Raw genomic sequence first — 17,486 nt, forward strand, 5'->3', positions numbered from 1 at the left:
ATCAGCTACAGTATTCCCTGAGCATGAGACCACCGTATGACAGAGCATAAATGAGGCATTACATTGACACTGAGAATTCATTGTACTCCATAACTTCCATAATGGCTGAATCAATGTCTCGAGATCCTTCTAGATTAAGCAAAAATCTGCTCCACCCTCCAACATCCCACAGTGGTTCCTCTGTGAATAACATTCGAGGGGGGAAAAACTACATGTGGGACTCTGACTGACTCCTCTTCGCGTACGTAAATGTGACTTTTTGTATCTCACTGTGTTAGGAGGTCATTATTCATCTTGATAACTCCTGCCTGACACACAAGGCGCAAGCTTGTCGCTCACAGCAGGAACGCTCGAAGTAACCTGTTTTTCTCCATTTACAATCTCTCAACCTTTTGTTGTGTTTACTGCGTGACATCTGTATACGTGTAAATATATAAGTGCTGCTGCAATCATTTTGCCCACAAAATAAACCAGTAACCATAAATCAGTATCATTTCCCTGTCAAGAGGTCTTGCACTTGCATGACTTTGCACAGAACTGCCATTGTGATAGCTCGACCCCGTTTCCTGTTATTGACCTCCAGTCGATTAAGGCCTCCCAAATCTCACGTTATAATGGCAGGAAATGTCCTCGGGGAGCACACAAAAGATTTCATCCCTCATATTTCTTCATGTATTATTCCTATATTGAAAAGGGAAGTGTAAAGCCAAACACAGGATTTCTGTTGAAAGGAAGTGGTTTGTTTTAAATGGCAATACCCTATAGCAGACTGAGGTGTTAAACCAAGTGCAGTCAACCACATGGCATGTCAGTGCTGTAACATGTCCGTTCCCACATCTTGAGAAGCAAGATGTGCCAAATAATTATGGTACTGGTACAATATAAAATATGAAATTTAAGCTGATAAATGGGTTCTCCTCATTGGATGAAATTATTTTCTGTTTAGGCCTACTAAAGAGCTGGCGAGACAATATCAGAATATAGAGATTTAACCTTTTAACAAGAAAACGTGTTTGAAATAAGAAAATCAAACCCATGTGAAGTGAGGGCCGGGTGCTCTTATCAGCCAATCCGAATTTCTGTCCTCACCTTCATCTTCAATGTTTGTGTCACGCAATGTTTGTGTTTACACAAAAACAAAATCTCATTTATACTACCTTTAAGGGAGGGGGATCAAACTGTCTCACAAGTTCATGCTCATGGAATGCAAGGTGTTTGCCTATACTCAGCATATTGATCCCAGAGAGGAATTTCAGTTAGATCAGCTGTTACCAATTACAGCCGGGCCACTGCTGGCCTTTGATCGTGGACATTAACAAAGTACATTTACTTGAGCACTGTATTTGAGTAAGCTATCTGACTGTACTTCCACTCTGCTCCATTTCAAAGACAAATTTGTACTTTTGACACCCCTACTTTTAGGAAGGGACCCAAAATGACAAAAAATACACTATGAATTAATAAACCACAGCCTATTTCAAGAATAGTCCAAATAGCCAATCTTGAAATTCACAATGTGTGAGCTTGTAGATTTTCTATTTTCACTATTTTAGAGAATGTGTGAACATTTCTGGGGTTTTGGTGGAAAATGTCAATTGAGCAAAACTACACAGCTACTGTAGAGCTACACAGGTACAGCTAAAGAGCTACGTATAGAGGTATAGAGCTACACAGGTATACAGAGCTACACAGCTAAAGAGCTACGATATGTATGAGCTACAGAGGTAGAGCTACAGAGAGCTGGTTACACAGGTGCAAAGCTACACAGCTAAAGAGCTACATATAGGTATAGAGCTACAGAGGTAGAGCTACAGAGAGCTGGTTACACAGGTACAGCTACACAGCTAAAGAGCTGATACAGAGGTACATAGAGCTACATAGAGCTATGAGCTACAGAGGCTTCCGGGTGAATGAACTTTCATTCTTTGGGGGAAAATCCCAGAACCACACCCCCGGGATTCACATTACAGTTCAAGTGGCACGAGGGTATACAAATCCCTTTGTTTGTTTGTGTGTGTGTGTGTGTGTGTGTGTGTGTGTGTGTGTGTGTGTGTTGTGCTGTGTTGTGTTGTGGGTGTCTGTGTGACATGTCTGTCTGTCTGTCTGTCTGTCTATGTGTATGTATACATTTCCTGTTTTTTCAGTAGCTAACTACTAGCTATGTGATTTTTCTTTTTTTAGGTTGATTTCATTTTTATATCGCAATGTTGACTCTCAAACTGAAAATACCTTGCTGTTCTTTGTTCATCCTGCACAAGGCCGCAGACAGCCCCCACCCTCCATCCTCAATTCCGGCATTTAAATCCATGTACTGTGTAATGGGAACCACCCTCCTCACCCTTGCCACAAAGGACTCTTCCCATTACTGCTACCACTGTTCCACTTGTTAGCAATGTGGAACTGTCTGTGCCACTGCCTATCAGGCCCCTTTTCCACCAAAATAACTGGTTCCGTTCTTCTCTTTGGTTCCCACTTCAGGGCAAGAAGAAGTATTTTTTTAGTTCCAGTTTCCAAATCAACTTTTTAGGGATTTTGGGATTCATTTGGTTCAAAATTAGGCTGGGTTTTTTCCCAGCCTAATTTTGAACCAAAAACAGAACAGGTTCAAGCCCGGTGGAAAAGTGGCCTCAACGACTTTGCCATGAGGCTTGACAAAATTAAACAGAAACCTCATTAAAATAAAGCAATAAAGAGACAGTGGATATCCTGGCACAAGCTCCCATCCGATTCACTGAGGAAATTTACACCAAGGTGTAAATAAAGTGACTAATCATGACGTGAGCTTGCAGACCGCCTATTCTCTGCATTTGACTCCGTTGTATAACAAAGTTGTATCAATCACAGCAGCCAGAACCAGTGCTCGTGGAACAGGTAGATGATGTGATAACGTGTCACCTAACCACCAGATTGCCTTACCAACCCAGCCCAGTGTTTAACTGGCCTAAACACTATTCCGCCAGCCTCTTCCCTCACATTTAATGTACGTCCAATCCTTGTTCCATTGTATGAATTTGTTCTCCCAAACCTACTGTTCTCACAAACAGTTCTTGGAAGCTTGACAAGTGCCACGGTCCACAAGCCAAAACAAGTGGGTCGGCGGCAGCTCCCATGAGGTCATCTGTTGACCCAAGCAGAGTGGTTCGAAATGATGGAAGCGGCAGTATTGCCCACCGCCCATTCCCAGAGTGCCACCACCCAGAACAAGACGCGGAAGAGTTTAACGCCACACCCCAGGTTATAAAACAAGTGCTTGGTATAATCACCAAGTGAGTCTATTAGCTAACACACATTTGACTTGGGTTTAATTGAAGAAATTACGTGGGAGTTTGTTAGTTTATTAGTAAGAGTTGAAATAGCAGAGTTGCATGCTGCGAGGATATTGTCATTGGGTTTGAACGGTATGGGTGGGTTGAGAGCAACATCCTGCTACACCCCAGAGTCAGTGTTTTTGGAATCATAATAGAATGATCTACCCTGTTCGTCCCGCTACGCTTACTTATAAATGTTTTATTTTTTAAATATCAACTGGATTGGGGGAACAACCTATTGATGATTTTACCCCTAATGTAACTAATGCGTCATCCTGTGAGAGGGTTATCTAATAGTCCAATAAACAGGCTGTACACTTAAAATCATGGATTCACACGATCTGGCATTTATTGATTGCCCATAATTATCTCAAATTGAATGGTAATGTGATATACATATGAACAGCAAATACACATATGAAAGCAGATACGACCTGTATACATCACGAATCAGATTCGATCATATCAGTCCGCAGATCGAAGGGCCCCTCGAAGCACAGTGCCGACGCGTGTCGTTCCTGGAGAATTCTGACGTGTCACACTTTTTCCCAACACTATATAGAAAATCTTTCTTGTCACCCTGTGACCTTGCTTGGGCACAGCTCAGCTGCACACTCTCTTAAAGTAATAGTAACTGCTTAAGGGTCTACTTTCTCCCATCATAACTAATGGATTAACGTTTGTGTGTGGTGCTGTCAAAAGGACAAATAAAGATGATGCACTCTTCCTGGAAGCACCTCACTCAAAAGCCAATTTCTGTTCTCTTTCTTGATTATACGGTACATACATTAAAGGTCCAGATCCAGATCATTGATTATGAACAGACCAATGGTCATGTTCTTCTAATCCCTTTGTACACAATCATCGGTTTGTAAAGTTAGATTGTTTTGTTAGTCTTTTATTTACAAAAAGTAAACCTTCCAGACTTCCAGTGATGCTGTGGTTTTTATTCAACCAGTTAATTCTATAGGGACTTGTGTGTATTCTCCCTCTCTGGTAGTGTGGGGCGGTGGGTATAGGGGGGTCAGCGTCTGTGGCTGTACCTGGCAGCAGGTTCTGCTTCTGGAATGTGGGAGCAACATGTACGAAGCATTCTGTAGCCTGGGTTTTTGTTTTTATAGCCCTCACACAGGAAACTCTCTCTGGCAGGGCCTCATTCATGTTGCCTGAAAAATGCTGACTGCCCCCCTCCCCTCCGCGTCCACTGGCTGCTTTCCAAGACACACATACCCACACACAAACACACGTTTTTTTTTGTCTTTGTATTCGGGAGCGTGTGTGGGTTCTCCCATCCCCCCTACCAGCTTTGGGACAGTTTTGTGTACAGCTCTGATTACAATAAACAACCAGGAACAACCAGGGAAGAAGAGGCCACTTCCATCTTTGTAACATAATGATATTCTCAGAGTGGGGTTCTACCTCATGACATTCCCTTAATGACATTAGTCATAATAGTTATGTCCATTTGGTGACCGTTTCTTGTTTTAGAAATAAACTTTGTGTGGTCAGAAGGTAAAGAACGGCTAAACTATCAAACTCATCTAAACTGGCAAGTTGTATTTTCTAGCCACTTTGAAAGATATTTCACAATATGTGGAGATTATGGACTGGATAAAATCTCTTCAAGAGAGTCAGGTGCATACTTGTCATTAACTTGAAATGAACATTCATGATACATGTCTACTTAGGATTTAGGGCTTAAACTCATAAAACAGAAATGAAACGGGTCAAAACAACATAACTGTCTTGCATATGAAATGTGTTTGTTTGTCATTTCTTTATAGAAATACTGTGGCCAGATACAGGAGCCTAAACATCTGCTTCACCGACTCAGTCACATGACTTGCAGATCTCTGGAGTTTTTTTTTTAACATTGCAAAGAGCTGACTGTAAACTCATGTGAACCTGCTGTCATTTCCTCAGCAGTGAGTCAAGCGCTCATGGACTGGGCACTTGTCCAGGCCTTGTTGGTCGCCGTGGCTCAGGTGCTGCTGTATAGCCCATTACTGTATGTTTGTGCACTTGTGTAAAGCTCACATAAGACCCTAGCTCTGGTCAATGGGTCATTGAGACCACCCTGAGCAAACCCAACGCACGCACGCACGCACAGAAAAGTCAGACTTGCTTGTATTGGGGGTCTGGGGGTTTGTCCCGTCTCTGGGTAGAAGACTGCTGGCTACACTACACAATACCATCATAAACATCTTCACGTGTATGTCAGTTTTGCTGTACCAGCAATGCATGGCAGGCTTTATTTTGCTGTTGCATATAGTCTTTGTGGCAGAGAATGCACTTTGAATGACCTGAATGATTCAAAACGGGTAACACTTTACTTGAGAGGGCCTTAACCAATAATATATTATAAATAAAAGGACATTCACAGTTCTTCTATGCCTAGGATGAGTGCTCATAGCAGGTAGCAAGGAGGGTTGATCTCTGGTGGTCGTTTTGAAGCTGGCCCAATTAGCAGCTGGAAAACAATATAGGCATGGTATGGTACAACAACCAAAAGGTGTGTTTATTCACCAAAGCACCATAGAAGACAGGGAAGGACCATAGAACAACCCAGTCTGATATTCACTGGAAGACTTTTATACTAGATGGAGGCAATTAGTCTTCTGGACCCCATCATGTGATTTGGTATATCAAAAACATGCAAATACATAACACCCATGAACTTCACAGGTAAGTAATGGTTCCTTCTTTACAATGATTCCTTATCCACTCTACACCATAAATAAATATCCTCCCAAAAGCACATCAAAACCCCGCTCTGCCATTCTATACTATGGTCCAGTCCAATCACACAAATTACAACAACAGATGAATGTTAACTTAAGCATTCAATCAATCAAACATAACATTATATATATTGCACTTTACCTCTAGCTATTCACCAATCATGTGTTGGGCTGAGAGACCAATTCAGCTAGACATGAAACAAATTGAAATGTTCTGTAAAGTCTCAATAAATACTTATATTTGTTAGAGCTTATTTGTTATTATTATGTTGTGCAAAAGTGCAAATATGCGGTGCAAATATCAATCAATTGAGGGTACAATATAGATGTGGTACCGGAGGACTGACCCTCCTCGCTACTCATATGATATGAACACTCATCAGGGGCAGAGAAGTTGTAATTATGTTATTGTAAGCCTTTGAGATATTTCTGTACGTTATGCTAAATACAGCAGGAATGTCTCAAAAGGAGAAAGAAGATGGCTTGGCACTGATGTTATATCTACTGTAGTTCAGCTTTGCAATCACGCTGAAAAGGCCGTATGTGGGTCAAAACGCCCGTGTTTGAATGGCTGCTGGGAAGAAGAGCTCCCAAAAGGACCAGAGGGCAGGTCATCTTTTTAAAGATATTGTTCCTGCCGGAACCGTGCAGTGTGAACGCGATAAATGTGAACTGTCAACTGACGAGTGCTCGAATCTTTGTTTCAAGTTAAGCCTTGCAATATAACATCAATTTTACGTTTCTAAATGTTTTGCATGTAGAGTAGACAATCAATGTAGCCTACAACAAAGTACAACCTATAGTCACTGCACATAACATTGTCTAAAAGTCACTGTAAATGAAACCAACAAAAACATCAATCTACTGTAACTTAGAGTGTAACATGTGGAACCGAATCATACTGTATAGTATGTCCTGTTTACCCTGTCCGTTTGTGGCCAAAATCCTGCCTCTCTGTAATGTAATTAAAAATAAATGTTAATGTGAAGGGTTGTCATTGTTCATGCGCAACATTCCAGACTGCTAGTGTCATCAAGCAGTGTCAGAGTGTGTGACTATCTCCAGACAACCACATTTAGGAACTTTACAACCCTGATGTCAGCAGTTTCTCCCTTCCTCAGTTTCCTCTACAGGAGCTTTGTGTGTGTGTGTGTGTTAAGTATGTCAGTGGCTAGTTCAGGAAGTTCAATTCAATATAATATATGATGATTCAGCAGTTGTGATAATGATAAATCACAAGACAAAATGTGACTTCAAACCAAGCACAGTGATGGAGGCATACTATGTTTTTCTTTTTTTAGATTGCACCTAAATGATGAACCTTTAACTATTTAGTGACCCTGGGTTTTTGGGCCAGTAGACCACAGAGTCTTGGAAGGCCCAGATATGCTTTGCATTCCCTACATTCAGTTCCACTCCAGACTATCCAAGCCTATGGTTGCGAACGCAGCATTCCTGAATGAATGACGTCACATTTTGGCATTGTACTGAAAGACTTTACAGAAGCTTGTTTAAATTCTTTGACGTCAGTGACGTTCTGAGTAGCTTGAAAAACATTTTCAGCCATGGTGTGAGACGAGGGCATAATATGGCATTTGTTTTCAAGTTCACGTTAAAAACGACAGAAGATCAGAAACAGGGCCTAGGGGTGTCCTTTTTCAAAGGGGGCCATATTAGAGCCAACTACATCTCCTGACAATGTACCTTTGGACTATAACAAAGTCACATACATATGCATCACATTTAAACGAACAAGCGTAACGATTCTATTTAACTTTAATGTAAAAATGTCCCATAATGTTGGGCGAGCCGTTCCTAATACAATTCAGGTATGAAGCTGCGGGCCGTATACAATTCGTCCCAGGGCTGCATTTGGCCCATGGGCCGCACTTTGGACACCCCTGGGGCCACAATCAGCCTACCCTATCAGTATAGGGTTTCATGTCCCCAGTACTCTGTTGGTTGGTAGGGGACATTTGAACTACACTGTGACATTGAACACCTGTAAATGTAAGTATATGTTGATGGGATCTAATCCTTTTTTACACTACACAAAGACAGTAAATCTCGCATTGTGCCAAACAGGTCAAACAGGCCATGTGCCCCAGGCAACATTGTTTTCAGACATTTCCTAGAATGTGAAGTGGCTTGTTGGAATTGGTGCACGTCATCATAATCCAGTTTCACTGTACTGTGATTTACAGTTCAGCCTTCATAAATAAGAACTCATAGACAATCTGCCATTTCATATTTACAACATGCTGTGTGCCATGGTGTTAACACTAAAAAACAACATGTACAGTATGTGTTCCTACTCTTGTATCTTTGTCTAAGGACCTTCAGTTTAGTATGACAAAGTGTAATTTGTATTGTGATGTATGACAGTGTCATTTGCTCAAAATAACTACATAACATCAGATCGGTTATTATTTTCATGAATTGTATGAGAGAGCTAGTCTCTTTGATCCCCTAAAAACAGATTATCTTCAGACCATCTCCCACAGGCCCCTTTCCATGGACTATAGTTCAGAGTATTGTACGCCATCAGTGAAATTCCAGCGCTGCCTCAACCCGATACCACTATCATTATCATTTAATCTTTCTAGTAGAGCTGCTGAAAGGGTCTGCTGAACTGAACAGACGTCAGGAGAAAAATGCAGGTTATTATAGAGAGAAGTTCATCTCACTGTGCCTTAGGACAGATATCCAACGTGTCGATTGTGGAGGCCAATTGGTGTAATTACTCTTATTATACCAGGTCACATGCTGGCTTCTGGCACTGGTATCAGCAAATTAAGTGCTACAGCAAATGTAAAGCACTTTGAGTTGCATTCTTCTATCGTATGAACGGTGCTATAAAGACCGTAGGCTACGAAATAGAAGTAACATCCTCACAAAATATGGCACAGCAACTCGCATGACATCGGGTAGAGTAAAAATAATGTGAAATACACGTTCAAATCCATGTAGCTAAAACTCAGAAGTCAGGATAATTGTGGAAATTGATAATGTACTTATGTTGTCCAGCTGTTTCCTCTTTATACTGAAAGAATGTTGATAAGATGAACTTGTGTAACCCCATGAAGCTCTTCTGGTCCCTGTGGCTTAACACCAGTGTGCTTGGTTTGCAGTTCAGCTGTGACACAATTACGTACTATTCCAATTAGCCCAATATTTACTGTGAAGGGGAGCATTCAGCTCACCATGTGTGGCTGTTTGTGCTCTCGAAAGATGCTTTTCTATTTTAGTTAAAGTGGGGGCTTGTGGTGATGTTGGGGGGGGGGGGGGGGGGTCTATAAATCTGCTATAGTTCACCTTGCATCACATACCAGATACTTTAGCAAATGCTCCACAACAACACAAGTACCAACAACAAAACATCGGTTCAACTGCTCCAGTGCAGCTTATTCAGATTCTTCTTACTATCTTGATTATTGGTTGGTGGTGTCAATACTAATACATGGAGTCCGGATTCATGTTGCGGATCTCACACAAGATTAAGAATAGCATGGACTTTATATACAAAATAAGACCAAAACACACACACACACACACACACACACACACACACACACACACAGCCTCCTTCTCTCACACACACGCGCGCGCACACACAGAGTCTGTCGGTCTGTCTCTCTCACACACACACACACACACACACACAAAGTCAGAAAACTATAGCCCCATTAGCCCATAACTAGCTCTGGTCCATATAGCTCTAATGCAGACATTAGGACCAGAGCTAGTCCATAACCAGCCACCCCTGGTAGTCTTCTATATTTTAATCGATTTAATATTTATTTATAAATTTACCCTGGCATCCAAATTGTCAAAATCTTTTCCATTTCCGATTCCCTTTTCTAAAATAGCACTGCGACACATTTAATAATAATAAAAAAAAGCTTATAGATCAGCAAGTTTATGTCACTCATACAATGAATGAAGTACATATGTAGGGCTTTAAGAAACAGCATGTGTACAAAATGCCGACACATGCCGTCTACTGGTGTGTCAGATTCCAGTAACTGTGATAGGCTTGATTTTGTCCATCATAGTCATGAGACTCATGATTCATCAGTGATGACTCATCACTCATCTCTTTAAGAAGAAGAAAAAGATAATTCAGTTTTTTCCCCCTAATAAAATGACTTGTTTATCTGATTTTTACTTCAACGGCTGTGAGATGTTCAAAGATTGTTTTGTGCAAAGACAAAGATAAAGAAATCATTGTATTGAGGGAAACCAAAAGAATGTGATAATGGTAATTATTTCTTTGCCAATTGGACCCATCCTCCACTGCTTCTTTTGTTGCCGTAAGAACAGGCTACAATTACAACAGCGCATCTTCCCAGTGCATTGCAAAGATTTTTGGTTTCTAAGCCAACTACTGTACTGTAACAATGTACAATGTGTATCTTACTTTTAATAATTTTCGGACAGAAAAACAATAAAGTTGGCAGGAGTGGAAAGAATACTGTTATGTGGTCCACAAATAATAAAACACAGTTAAGTGATTTATTACAAATCTATGGTATTAATAAATATGACACTTCAGTGACATAGGAGGTTACATCATATTGACAAAATATGCAGGATGTACACTGTAGACTGATTTAAGCAGTTACACCTGGCCTGAAGCAAAATAATTAGACTTGAACTGGGTGTGACTACAGTACATACAGGTTGTGCAGGTTGGTTTCAGTGAAAAGTGAAACCAAGGTGTACTAAAATGCTTACAAGTAAACGATGGAACATGCTAGAAACATAATTTTAGCTTTAAAATGAGACATTTCGTGACATTGTGGTCATATCGCACATCTTTCTATTGTCATTCAAAAAGTCGCCAAATCTGGCCCAATGCACAATAAGATGTTATTAAATATAGCCATAAGAGGGTTAACCGCCTCCCACGACACAACAGCATTATAAACATGCTGCATGTACGCGGTCGGCCAATCAGAGGCAGTAACTAGGACGTGCAGCTAGCCAGTCGCCGCTCTGGAGGCGGTACAATGGGAAGTCAACAAGGAAGTCAAGGAAGTTAGGAAGAGAGAATTTCGGAGAAGCCAAAACTACTATAAACTACTAAAAAGACTTAACGGCATCGGTGGTTAATGCGATTTCGCCTACGTTTCCGTTGTCTCCTATAGCCGCGTTATGCATCTTTGAAACATCTCACCAACACTCAAGTGCCGCGCTCGCTCTCCGTGAACGGAGGGTATGTACATCTGCATCCCATGGAGAGTGGAATAACCGATTAGGGACCCTAGGGTTACCTTCGTCCAAACTTCAGAAAAGGTAAACTATAGGGTTCCGAAAGGGGCTAGCCATCAGGCTGAGGCTCTGAGCCAGTCTGCTATACACTCACACCCCTTTTGACCTCCTCCCACGGGGAAACCCGACCTGGTGGGATCACAGCACCAACGTAACACCCAGGTTTCGAACTCAGGACTCCCATGTGAAAATCCCATATCTTAACCACTAGACCAAAGGGATATCCCTATGGACAGCACTGTGACGGCCCAAGGCCAGAGCCACCTTCCTGGACGGTTATCATAGAGCAGTTGAATCATGCCATCCTGATAGAGGCTGTGTGGGGATGGCATGCTTTGTCCCATGTTTATCAATTCATCAATTAGCTCGATGTACTGTTTAACAGGTGTTTAGTTACAACCAACTTAGTCAAATTAGTTTGACTCAGTTGTGTGTGACTGTTTAAAATCAGCAATCACCAACCCTATACAGGTTGTAAAAAAGGGGGGGAAAAATAAAGAACGTATACATAACTCATTCAAGTAGTACCTTTGATTTACAGCATAGAGATTGTGTCAGAACCTGCAAACAGTATAGTAAAAGCTACTCCTGTACCATACAGGGACAACAGGAGACCATGGCAAACACCTGAGGATGCAGGCCAGACTTGTCAATTACAAAAAGAATAAAGGTTGTGGCAACACTTTTGTCAGGAATATGTGTGTGCTAGCAGAGCCATCAGTGAAATTGAACATAAACAAAATGTCTGAAATAGAAAACAGGAGGAAATATGTTGTTATTTCTCCGAGATGGAACCGCTTGGAACAGTACAATCTGTAGTTGAACAAGCCCCTGAAAATGATACCCTGTACTGTCGTACAGTAGGGCAGGCTATTTACTGTTATTTGTTTGACTGTGACTGCGTATGCATGCACAACATTGAGTATTATATTTCTCAGCTAGTACAGTAAACGATATATTAAGCTGACGTTAATAACCAGATATTCAGGTTGTATTTAGTCATGAACATGTTCATATTGTTGACTGGCAGATGAATGCACATTGCCTATTCCTTACAATAGCCTGTCCTTATAGGCCTATACGTAAATATCACAGATATCAATATACACTACTATAATCTGTACAGTCCTCAAGAAGGGCAGTTTAAAGTTATAACATGTCGCGTGTTCGAGTCCCGTTTATGACGACCGTGTCTCTCCCCTTCTCTCTCTCCCTTTTTCCAGTCAGTCTTCACTGTAACTATCAATAAAGGCACAAAAGCCAAAAATAAATCTTAAAGAAGAAAAAAGAATGCGTTGGCTTGGCTGATTGGCTGAGCATCGCATAACGTATATGTGCCACATGAGCCAATATAAGTGGCAGTGAGAAAGAGAGGGGGGAGAGTACTGCGAGGCATACAGCCGCCTCACGTGCCTGCATTTGGCTGTTCTTAAGCGGGTATGACTAGTATAATATCATATAAAGAAAACATGCTTCTCGATTATTCAAAATACCGGTAATAAAAAAAGGTAATCAATAGAATAATCGCTAAGAAGAAAAGCAATAGTTGCAGCCATAGTTTTGTGATTTCAAAATACTTCTATGGTGGTATTTACTGGCATGGAATATTATCTGCATAAGTCATCTGTGGGACTATTACATGACAAACTACTATCTCTGTTCGTAGAAATTATATAAATGAACGAACAAAAATAAAGGCTAATTTAAGCCTGAGATATACCAGGTCAGAATATCGTTTATTGCTATTAACAGATTTACCCTCAATGGTTTGAATTTTCGTATACACTTTTCAGAATAAAATACTGTGCGTAATAAAATGATAATAAAAAAGTGGTAATGATAAAAAAAATAACATATTAAAAATAGGTTGATTTTGAGTAGATACAGAAAAAATATATATACAACAGGTTAATACTGGTACAAAACCAGCTACAGTAGTTAAATTAATTTGAAGGGACTTCAAAGACCCTTAAGAACAGTGATCATGACTCCAAAAGAGGTACCGATGCTTAAAGACCTCAATATGTTACAGCTTGTGCAATCAATTACAGTAACATGAGGGCAATACAATTAACAAAATACCTGAGTTTACAAAATGAGCTGCTAGAATATAAGTGTAATACATAACAAAAATACAAAATGTGCACAATCAATTGAAATTCTTAAAAATAAATCTATGCACCAGTCTTAAGCATTCACAGTTTCAAGTTGGTCTTGACCTCTTCTTTTATACTCAGGCAAACTGACTATCATCGCCCGCAAGATTTTCAATGTGCATGAGGAACAAGTAACAAGGTTAGCAACTCGATTAAACTTGAGTATCAAGCTCTTTCTAGGTTTGAGTCATATAGTAACAAGTTACTGTCAAAGTTAACGGTTTTCAAAGGGCTGTCAACAGTTGGCAAAAATAAAAACATGCTTAATGGCTTATGGTTAATTTGCATACTTTTTCATGATAAATGTTCCACATTTTGTGGACAATGTTATTTGGTTAAATAATGGAGATTATTAGATTATTGTACAATTGAGCAGGCACAAGAATAGTGGTTTCACACTCACAGCTGGTTGTCCTGAAGGTCTAATGCTGCACAAAGAATGGCTTGACTAAAAAGTTAGCGCACAGAAAAATGAACCTGTAGCTTGGTTTGGGGCTTGAGTGTCAATTCTGCAAAAAATATGCTCAAATACAGCATAGCACACCGAACATGTTAAATCGCCTCAATTTCTTTTTCTGATTTGATGACCTGTACAGATGACACAATTTAGGCTATTATTATTATCAGGCCTACAACCATGTTGAATGTTGCATTTTGAAATGAGCCTTGCCCATTATAAATACCATTCTGATAGGTAGGTAGGTCGGGAGTGTCTTATTGTCAGTATCAGCCGGTAACACGTGAGAGCCAGTCCCGGTTACAATGCGCCTGGGAGATGGATTGCTGAGGTGGAGCGCCTCACCTACCATCAGCAACCAGTACTTCTCGCATGGCTTGCCGCACCCAAGCCGTGCTAATCATATGCTGAGTTGGCGGTGCCCGGGATCGAACCCATGACCCAGTGGTTCAAAGGCGAGAGCTCTACCGACTGAGCTACCTGGACATTCTGATTTTTCAGAAATTTTTCATTTATAGAGGGTATGCGCATGCATAAACTGAATGGCAGATCGAGTGGCAAAAATATGGGCTCATATGGGGTCAAGGCCAGAAAGTCGTTTTTTTGCAACGCAGTAGGCATTCCCGCATAACTTCCGGGTACGACGATGATGTCACACGCATACCCTCTAATGTGGGTCATAACGGTGTCAGCCTTAATAACCACTAATCCACTATATAACTGGAAAATGATGTCGGCTAACCGGTTGCAAAACTATCCCTTATTCCCATCCCTATTCCAAGCCTGCAGTGGATGACTAGACTATGTTAAAGTATTAACATACATTACATGTTCAATGTTGGGCAAGTTTACTTTCAAAAATGTTATATAACTTTTGTGTTACAAAAGTATATATAATAGGGCATAATATTGAATGAAAGAGGGTAGATTAAATGAAATAGAGAAGAATGCCACAATAATTACTTACTGATATTAAAATGATATTTTAGCAGGCTAAATATCAATATCATATTGAAACTCAAATGATTCAAGCTGCAGCATCATCTATTTGAAAAGGGTACCGGCAATGTCCGGTATTTTTTATATTTTTAAATAAGTCCAAATAGAAAGTACCATTCACTATTTAGACATTGTCATTACATTATGCATGACTTCATTAGAAGCTTAGGATATAAGTAGCAGTTCTTGAAAGTGATATTATTACAGTTACTCATGAAAGTAATATTACATAATGCATTACATTACGCCAACACTGCCGATTGTTCTATTGCACTTTAAGGGCATCATAAACGTAATAATTTATCCATCTGTAATATACAAACACTTTTTGATGTGTAGTCAATTGATCAGCAGAATTCCCCAACTCATACATTTAACAAATGTTTGCTCAAAGATCATACCCAATACTGATTCTTCTGAAGAGGTGGAGTGGTGGTTCTAATGAGTTGCGAAGAAGCCACTGAGTCGGCATTGCTCCACGACAATGTGGGAATGGATGATTCGAGGGTGCTGAAAACCATGCCCTGATTCGGTGTCAATAATAGCCTTGCCAGGAGCGGGCTGCTTGGGCAACTTGGGCTCAGTGGGGTGACGGTCACTGTAGGAACCGTTGTGCTCCTCTGTGGTTGGCCCTGGTAGGGCTGACTGCTCGGTACGACTGGTGACAGCGGGGGCTTCGGGGTGACCGGCGGTTTCTGCTTCCTCTGCCTGTGGCGTCGAAGCAGGACGACCAGGACGACAAAGATGATCACGAGCAGCAGCAGCGCCAACAGAGGTAGGATGACCAGGAGGGGGTTGGAACTTTTCTGCGGGTATGACTCCACCCGAACCGGCGTGATCCTGTAGGGAATGTCCACCGTCCCGATAGTCGGTCTACCGAGAGTTGTACTGAAAGTGCCCGTCCGGTTAGCGTTACCCCAGCGGCTGCGTCCTTTAAGCTTCTGCTGGCTTTTGTTCGGCCTCTGTGTGACGACGAAGGTTGATGACAAGGCGGGTGAAGCTGTTCCGATTGTGCCCGTCTGGTTCAATGTTTGAAGGAAAGGTGTGGTGGGTGGGATTGGACTCTTTGTGGTGGGGAAAAGTATCGGGTCATACGGCACAACAGTGAAATGGAACACCGCTTTTGCGGGTTGCACATTCTCAGCTTTCAGGACAAACACCAGTGAATCATTGAGCTCTTGAATTCCTGTCATGTTGGCATTGACTTCTAAGGTGACTTTTCCCTGCCTCACGTCCTGAAACGAGAATGATTCAACTGGTACAGGATGCATGGACGTTTTCGATATGGTCCAAACCACTTTCCCATACTTTGGCTGGATAAGTATATCAAAAACAGGATTACTGCCACTTATGTTGGCAAGTTTGGCGGCATTGAAGAAATCAGTGTTTACTTTGACTGGAATCCCATTGGGAATCCTCAAATCTTTGCCAAACTGTATCAAAGGTTTAACAGTAATGTTGAGCACTTGGCCAGATAGGTTGGCTTCTGAAGTGAGTGCAATGAACTCAAAGCTGTCCACGGCAGAGGAAAGGGTCACCATATGGTAGGTCAACCTTCCAGTTTGGAGATCGTCCTGTTCAAACTGTGTGACCTCTTTGTCGTCCCTTAACATTTTGCCAAAATCTGGAGGCTTTGTAATCTGGTAGTGAATGGTAGTGTTTCTCCCATTGGAAACCGCGGCCAAGTTGTTTTGGTTTAGTGAAACTGACGTCTCACCTTGCTCAATTATCAAGCCAGTGTTGTTAACCAATGAAATAATGATCTCAGTCACCTCTAGATTAAAGAGTTTGTAAACTGGCTTGTGATGTCCATCAGTAACACTAAAATAAAAAACACCAGAGGCAGGACTTCCATCATGTACGAAGTGCACACTTCCGTTATTAATTTGGGCTTGCGTGAAGGTCACTACAGGTTCAATCATATTCCCTTCCAGGGCCAAGTACCCATTGCTGGGCTTGCTGATCACGGAAAACGCGATGTCATCAGGAGGGTTGTCCAAATCTTCGACCTTGAGGTTCTCAGGCCCGAGGACCGCCGTATCTCCCTGAACGACGCGCAAGCTCGGGGATTTGGTCTTCAGGACGGGCGGCTGGTCATTCACGGGAGTGACGGTGATATTGAACCGCTCCTCTACGACGTCGCCGTCCTCACTGGGGCGCTGGGCCGGTTTCCCCTTGGAATTCACCCACGTGTCGAAGACAAAGAAGTCCAGAGTGGTCTCCGAGTTGTCGTGCTTGTAGGTGATGCCGTACTTGTCGACGATGAACTGGGAGAAGTTAGGCTTCTCTCTGGTGAGGTCTCTCTCACCGACCACGATGGCGCCGTGCAGTGGCAGAGACTTGACCTGGAACCAGACCTCGTGGGAGCTCCGCTGAGGCGTCGGCAGCTTGGACATGAGGTTGGAGGCGTCCAGCATCGTTTCATCGATCACGACGCTCTCCCCTTCCGTTACCACGGCACCTGACGGGACATTTTCAAAACATCAAGAAAAAAAAAGGGGGGGGGGGGGAATAATTATCACCATGGACAACACCAGCCAATTTTTCCTTT

The 17,486-nt window shown here is 41.7% G+C and overlaps 1 protein-coding gene across 1 annotated transcript in view; it reads right to left on the bottom strand.

Annotated features, from left to right (window-relative positions):
- Positions 1-13,047: 13,047 nt before the first annotated feature.
- Positions 13,048-17,486, bottom strand: part of cspg4ba (chondroitin sulfate proteoglycan 4ba) — a 34,509-nt gene continuing 30,070 nt past the window's right edge. The window contains exon 10 of the mRNA XM_080765015.1: positions 13,048-17,396. Within this exon, the coding sequence (XP_080621141.1) occupies positions 15,331-17,396 (2,066 nt within the window). The 3' untranslated portion in view covers positions 13,048-15,330. The remainder of the gene's footprint in view (positions 17,397-17,486) is intronic.

This window comes from Protomyctophum bolini, assembly GCF_963924005.1.
Source record: "Protomyctophum bolini genome assembly, chromosome: 6".
Classification (NCBI taxonomy): domain Eukaryota; kingdom Metazoa; phylum Chordata; class Actinopteri; order Myctophiformes; family Myctophidae; genus Protomyctophum; species Protomyctophum bolini.